Below are 7,393 nucleotides of genomic sequence, written 5' to 3'. Positions count from 1 at the left end.
ATTTTTATTTCATTTTTTTTTTTACATCTCAGAATTCCTCTGCTGTCCGCAAATATATGTGAAACTCAGGGGCAAAATATGTGTCTCATCCCTCTCTGATGCTGGTCCACATAGAGGATGCCAACTTACTGATGCTATCAGTTACTCCATTAGCTCAAGTGGCAGAGGTCTGTGGCCTGCTGATGAATCGTGGGATGGGGGAGCAGCAGTATGGATGCTGCACAATGGAATTTCCATTTTTTCGTCCGATTTTCTTTTCTTTTCTTTTCTTTTTTTAAACCTAGTTTTATATTACGTGTGTAATTTCCTATGTCGAATGGTTGCAAAGCCAAGTATGCGAAAATTAGGAATCGCGAGAATTAAGGCTGCCTGCACAATTTTAATTCAGTCTCCTGGAGCATCGGCATTATGATACAGTCGTTAATGACATTATTGCATACTTTGCCCCCACTTTTGAGTGCTTGACTTTGCAACCTTAACTTTCTTTAAGATAGTGGTTCTGTGTGTGTGATCTGTATATACAGTATGTGGGCTTCATCGTATTCCCTACTCTCTGAGCTAGGCTCCTGAAGAGTCCCCTCTTTAAACATGCCATATTATAATGGCAGTCTCACACTCTCGTGCTATACTCTGAATGTCTACCTATGTATTGTTTCTCTCTAGTCGCTAAAACAATCTCCTTTTCTCTAGCCAAACCCGTTTAGATCTCAGGTTTGCCATGGCTCGCTCTTGAATAGCTCCGGATTGGTGAATTCCTTCTGTCCCCCTCGCCCTGGAGCCCCTGTTTTAAGGGCATGCTGTGGTACAGCTGTCTCTGCTGCATTCATGCAGGTTCTGATTACTATGCACACTATTGATGTCGAGCTCCTGTCATGACCCAACACTCCATAGGAGGAGCAAATGAGCTGAGACGTCAAGGGAAAAAATTACAGCCATGCGAGCGATCCCTGTGCTCAGCTGCTTTTGGAGCACATACATGGCTTGTGTGACAGCAACAGCACACAGAAGCAGCAATGAAATGCAGTTAGCAGTCCAGCTGGGAGACAGGCAGGCAGGCACTGGTCCAGTTTCTAAAATGATCCTCTCGTAAGCCAGTCTGCAGCGCCTCCAAAAGGGGTTGACTCCTGTAAAAGAGCACAGCTTTCTTTGCAAATACTCTGTGGTGTAACTCAGCTTCCCTGGGTGACTGCAGTGCTTTGTTTTGTTTTATTTTTTTTTTCCTCTGTGTCCTTTTCTCCAGGATGGCGGAGGCAGAATTGCACAAGGAAAGGCTGCAAGCCATAGCAGTAAGTCAGTTTCATTTTACTTGCTCTTTTGTCTGTGAATAGGGAGCTGTGAGTGATGAAGTCCAAGGATTCCTGCACAGTAGCTGGGCAGCATTTAGACAGGGTGGTTTTGGAGAAGTTTTCAGCAGAGAGTTCTCCCTTTTCCTCCTTATCAAACAACTGATTAAAGGTTGTTTTTATGTGATTTTGCTGGTAATGAGGAGAGTTAGGATGCTCTCTCATCCTGACGTGTGCCAAACCCATGAATGGTGGCATGCTTATAAGACAGATGAAAGGGAAGAACAGGAGGAATAAATGGGGAGGGAGGTGGTTGGAAGAGAGCATCAGTAGTTTGCTTTAAAAAATATTCTCACGCTGTTGGAGCATTAGCTAAGCAGAATAAGAAGTTAAACTAGAGGGCTCAAGTGCAGGGAGGCTTTTACTGAAGAAAATAGTTCTTATTTTTTAAAAAAGCCAACAGAATCAAGTCAAGAAGGCAGGTGATTGCTAATCATTTTTAACTAGCTTTTTCAAATGCCTTCAGCGAAATTCTCCAATGACTTATGCCCATGGGGGCTGCTGGGGCAAAGTTAGTGCAGAATTGTGGCCCATTTTAGTCTAAACTTTTATTTTCCTCCTTGATATTAAAATCAGCCACACAGGGAGCTAGAGTCTAAGCTGATGCAAATGGGGATAGCGCCATTTGACTTCAGCGGAGCTACAGCCAATGAGAGCAGCTGAGGATTTGGCCCCAGATTTTTCAAAAATATAATTGTGCTTACAGTGGAAAACATCAGGTCGCTATTATTAAAGCGAATAAATGATATCAAAAGCGCCATATTTCCATGACCTTTGTCCACCCACTAAGCCCACATAACCTTGACCGTGTTCAATATGACATTTAGGTAAGTTTTTTGGGGGGGTGGTTGGGATGGTCGACATGCTAATTCAGCAAATCTGTGGGGTCGGATGGTGCAGTGTATGCAGGCGGCTGGACGTTTCAGGTCTGAAGTGAAGAGGCACAAACCGACTGAGCCTGCTTGCATTTTAGGAGCCCCTGCCAGCGTGTTGCCAATGATCAACAGATGTTGTGTTTCACTATAGCTTAGCCACAGCTGGGTTATACATTTCCTTTGTAGACAGAGGAATGGCTGCTGCTGCCGTACCAGGTTGTTTTTCTTAGGTCCGTTAATCTGCTAATAGGCCTGTGTATATTTAAAATAACCAGAAATATTATAAACTACATACTTGTTCCTCTAAAATGTTTCCTGGAAAAGATCAGATGTTTCCATTTAAGGGAGAGGGGGAAGATATTATGGGTTAACGTGTTGAATGTTTTAACAGAGAGAAGTAGCTGATTTAAAAAGAAATAGTGGGCCAAAGTATTCTACAGGTCGAGGCATTAACAGTTCCTTTCATCAAAGTATTAATAGTGCTCCTTTAGGCCATGAAAGGGTTAATTCTCAGCTTTCCCCACTCACATATTCTTCCTGGAGGCTTTGTGCTGCCAAACTTGGAGAATTTACGCTGCATTGCTCCAAAATGTATTGCAATTATATATGAGGATCTTAAAAATCCTTCTTTGTCTTTGTATTACCGCTGCTTCATGCCATCATTGAGTTATTCAGGGCTAACCAGTGTTCCCTGTTCCCAGTAGTGTGTGGTACTGTACATAAGAAAGGGCGTGCCTAAGAATGGCACTAGCCCAAGCCTTTGAGTCAGGTTCTTTCCATTGCCCTGCACGTCGTATCCTCGTTTGCACCGCTACAAAGTGGGAGTAAAATTTTTACCGGATAATTTGGTAAATGACTGGACAAAGGGCAGGCAATGATGGATCTGGACCCCTATGTTCTGTATACACTACATTATGGCGTGCTTTTAGCTGAAGACACTGGTGGTGAAGAAGAATGTGATCAGTGACTCAAAGTAGATTGAACACAGTTCAACTTGAACCACAAAAGTATTCAAATTTGGTCTTGCTTTGTGTTCGGACTGCACCCCAAGCCCTCAGTGGTTTGTTCAAAGGTTCTGCATGTCAACAAGTTGTCCATGTTAGCTTTTGGGGAACTTTACTGCTCCAGCTGAATATTTGTAAATGTTATCAGAATGTCAATCAGAGTGTGTTTCGAATGTGAGCTTGGTTCATCAGGATGGCTCACGTGGCATAAGTCACAGAGCATTTCTCCTATGTTCCTGATTTGCTGGGCCTATCCAATATGATTAGGAGGATCAGCCAAACTTAAATGGTGCCTCAGAAAAGAGGGATGCAGGATTTCAGTTCAGCTCACTGGAAAAGTCAGGAGAAAATATTTTAACCAAGTTCCAGTGTCTGTTTCAGGTGGGCAAAGACCTACTACTGTGCATTATTACTAGAGCTGAGTGAATGCTGGGAGAAAAATTCCTTGCACGGTCATTACAGTTTCTAAACAAATTCACTTGGACTATGATCACACCCCTTTTGTGATTGCTTAGATGGACAATCCCGTAAACAAATTTACTGTGTGGAACATTCACAGAAATAGAAAAGGAGGACTTGTGGCACCTTAGAGACTAACCAATTTATTTGAGCGTAAGCTTTCGTGAGCTACAGCTCACTTCCTCAGATGCATATCGTGGAAACTGCAGCAGGCTTTATATATACACAGAGAATATGAAACAATACCTATTCCCACCCCACTGTCCTGCTGGTAATAGCTTATCTAAAGTGATTTCCAGCACAAATCCAGGTTTTCTCACCCTCCACCCCCCCACACAAATTCACTCTCCTGCTGGTGACAGCCCATCCAAAGTGACAACTCTTTACACAATGTGCATGACAATCAAGCTGGGCTATTTCCTGCATAAATCCAGGTTTCTATTTCACAGAAATAGTGACTTTTAAGTGATTATTGCAGAATATTGAAGGAACACAAATTTCAAATTTGGAATTGTGAATATTCTTGCCAGAAACCTGATGGTTTCCTATCAATCAAATTAATTGCAGTTTTAAACCTGTGAGCTCTCACAGTTAGAAACAAATTTCTATGGCTCTGACCCTACATTGTGAGCAGGGTAGGAGTACAATTTTGGGAGGAAAGAGTGTCTATTTGTTAAGGCACTAGTCTAGGACTTGGTAGACCAGGTACAATTCCCTACTCTGCCACAGGTGTGACCTTGGGCAAGTCACTTTGCTCTGTTTCCCACCTGGGATATGGGGATTATAACACTGCCCTTCCTCACAGGTTGTTGTGAGGAGAACTACATTAAAGGTTGTAAGGTGCTCAGATACTATGGGGATAGGGGCCACATAATGGTAAGATAACTTTTTTTAATTCTCTACATTTCTGAAACCGTTTTTCTCTGTAAAATACTGTTTGTGGCATAGTGAGAACACAGGATGATCTGGAGTGATGTGAAACTTTTCTTAGCACTCCTTTGATAGAACTTCTGTGTGATTTTTGCAACTTGTGAGTAACATGGTCTTCCCAAACAGACCGTGATAAAACCTTTATACCACGCTATACCATCATGTATTTTTATACGTTGTGATGGGGCAAGGCCAGGTGGCTATAGAAAAGTAGTGGGAGATGGGTATATTAGCTCCAGGCTAAACAAATCCCTGGTACCCAGATAAGTGAAATGGCAGCTGCTCCAGGTCAGTTAAGACACCTGGGGCCAATTAAAAACTTTCCAGAAGGCAGGGAGAAGGCTAGGTTGATTGGGACACCTGAAGCCAATCAGGGGCTGGCTGAAACTAGTTAAAAGCTTCCCAGTTAGTCAGGTGGGTGTGGGAGGAAGTTGCGCTGTTGGAGAGGCTGAGTAGTACACACCATACCAGGCACAAGGAAGGAGGCCCTGAGGTAAGGGTAAAGTGGAGTGTGAGGAAGTGAGGGCTGCTGTGGGGGAAGTAGCCCAGGGAATTGTAGATGTCATGTTTCTAAAAGGTCAGCTACCATAGCTGATACTATTAGGATCCCTGGGCTGGAGCCCGGAGTACAGGGTGGGCCCGTACTCCCCCCCACTTTGCCCCCTGATTAATCACTGAGATTGGGAGACAACAGAGACTGTGCAAGGAAGGATAACTTCTCCTCACCTCCCTTGCTGGCTTATGATGAAAATGGCTCAGTAGACGGTGACCCTTGTTTCTAGAGAGAGAAGGGTTATGTGGAGGGTCACAGTGAGCCTCTGAGACTAGCGAAATCCACCAGGAAACACGGGACCTACGGAGACAAGGACAGAGCTTTGTCACAACGTACATATGTACATTGAGTCCTATCTAAGCAACTATTCAAGGGACTGACAAAAATCGATTGCTTAACACAAGCTGTCTTCTAACACAAATGAAGCGGAAATGTATGCAGTATGTATGGTATGGAGGTACTTTATAAAGCAAGAGGTTGGAAGGATGGATTTCTGCTTATATGAGCTAGAACAGGAGATTTATATAGTTCAGCAGATTTCAGACTTTATTGAATAACGCTAATCCTTGGTCTTGGATTAGTGCATTTTTTGTGAAGAGGGACTGGTAAAATTTGGATGAAAGAAGGAAACATTTTTGTGGCATTTTAAATAATGATGGCTGCCTTATGCTGCTCAGAAGTTTGGAATGTTAGTCATCCCAGAGGAGGTGGATTTAGTGGGTAGAGAACAGGTGAGGCTAGTAATTTATCACATGGTGGATAAATTAATCGTGTAGCTCTGAAATTTATTACATGGTTCCACAATCTATGACATGGTTGTCATCATCGTGTAATGATATAAATGTATATGCATTTGCTTATATATATATTCCATGTATAAACTGCCAGGCAAAAATTATTGCAATTCAGATCACAATGAGAGAGGCTCAAGATAAATGCATACCCCAAATAAAAAAAAATATAGTAAGAGGACCAAAAAATGCTACCATGGCTAAACAGAATAAAAGAGGTGGTTAAAGGCAAAAAATGGATCTTTTAAAAATCGGAAGTCAAATCCTATGGAAGAAGATAGAAAGGAAAATAAACTCTGGCAAGTCAAAGGTAAAAGTATAATTAGGCAGGCCAAAAAAAAAATTGAAGAGCAATTAGCAAAAGACACACACATTAACAGCAACACACTTTTTAAGTACATCAGAAGCAGGAAGCCTGCAAAACAATCAGTGGGACCACTGGACAATCAAGGTACTAAAGGAGCACTCAAAGAAGATAAAGCCATTGGAGAGAAGGTAAATTAATTCTTTGCTATCAGTCTTCACTGCAGAGGCTACAAGGGAGATTCCCACACTCAGCCATTCTTTTTAGGTGATAAAGCTGAGGAACTGTCCCCAGTTGAGGTGTCGATAGAGAAGGCTTTGGAACAAATCGATAAATTAAACAGCAATAAAGCACCAAGGCAGATGGTATTCACCCAAGCATTCTGAAGGAACTCAAATACAAAACTGCAGAACTGCTAGGTGTGCTAAGTAATATATTGGTTAAATCAGCCTCTGTATCATATGACTGGAGGATAGCTAATGCAGCACTGGTTGGTTTTTTTTAAAGGCTCCAGAGGCAGTCCTTGCAATTACAGGATGGTAAGCCTAACTTCAGTACAAGGCAAATTGATTGAAACTGTAGTAAACAACAGAGTTATCAGACACATAGATGAGCATGGTTTGTTGGCAAAGAGTCATGGTTTTTGTAGAGGGAAATCATGCCTCACCAATCTGTTAGAATTCTTTGAGGTTCTCAGCAAATATGGATAAGGGACATCTAGTTGATATAGTGTATTTGGACTTTCAGAAAGCCTTTGGCCAGGTCTACACAATAAACTTATGCTGGTATAACTACATTGCTCAGGGCTGTGAAAAATCCACACTGCTGAGCGACACAGTTAAAATGACCTAACCCCATGTGTAGACAGCACTATGTCAATGGGAGGGCTTCTCCCATCTACGTAGCTACCACCTCTCGTTGAGGAAATTAACTACGCTGACAGAAGAAGTTCTCCCATCGGCATAGCAGAATCATCACTGAAGCACTACGGCACAGTTGCACTGCAGCAGTGTTTTCAGTGTAGACCTTCCCTTTGACGAGGTCCCACATCAAAGGCTCTTAAGCAAGGTAAGCAGTCATGGGATAAGAGGATAGGTCCTCTCATAAATCAGTAATTGGTTAAAAGACAGGAAA

The 7,393-nt window shown here is 42.4% G+C and overlaps 1 protein-coding gene across 1 annotated transcript in view; it reads left to right on the top strand.

Moving 5' to 3' along the window:
- The first annotated feature begins 970 nt into the window (after positions 1-970).
- The window catches only part of LOC144929085 (paralemmin-1-like), a 195,501-nt gene continuing 189,078 nt past the window's right edge, over positions 971-7,393 (top strand). The window contains exon 1 of the mRNA XM_078852955.1: positions 971-1,286. Within this exon, the coding sequence (XP_078709081.1) occupies positions 1,242-1,286 (45 nt within the window). The 5' untranslated portion in view covers positions 971-1,241. The remainder of the gene's footprint in view (positions 1,287-7,393) is intronic.

Source organism: Lepidochelys kempii, chromosome 5, assembly GCF_965140285.1.
Source record: "Lepidochelys kempii isolate rLepKem1 chromosome 5, rLepKem1.hap1, whole genome shotgun sequence".
In the NCBI taxonomy this organism is placed as follows: domain Eukaryota; kingdom Metazoa; phylum Chordata; order Testudines; family Cheloniidae; genus Lepidochelys; species Lepidochelys kempii.
This window is presented reverse-complemented; position numbering and strand designations above follow the sequence as displayed.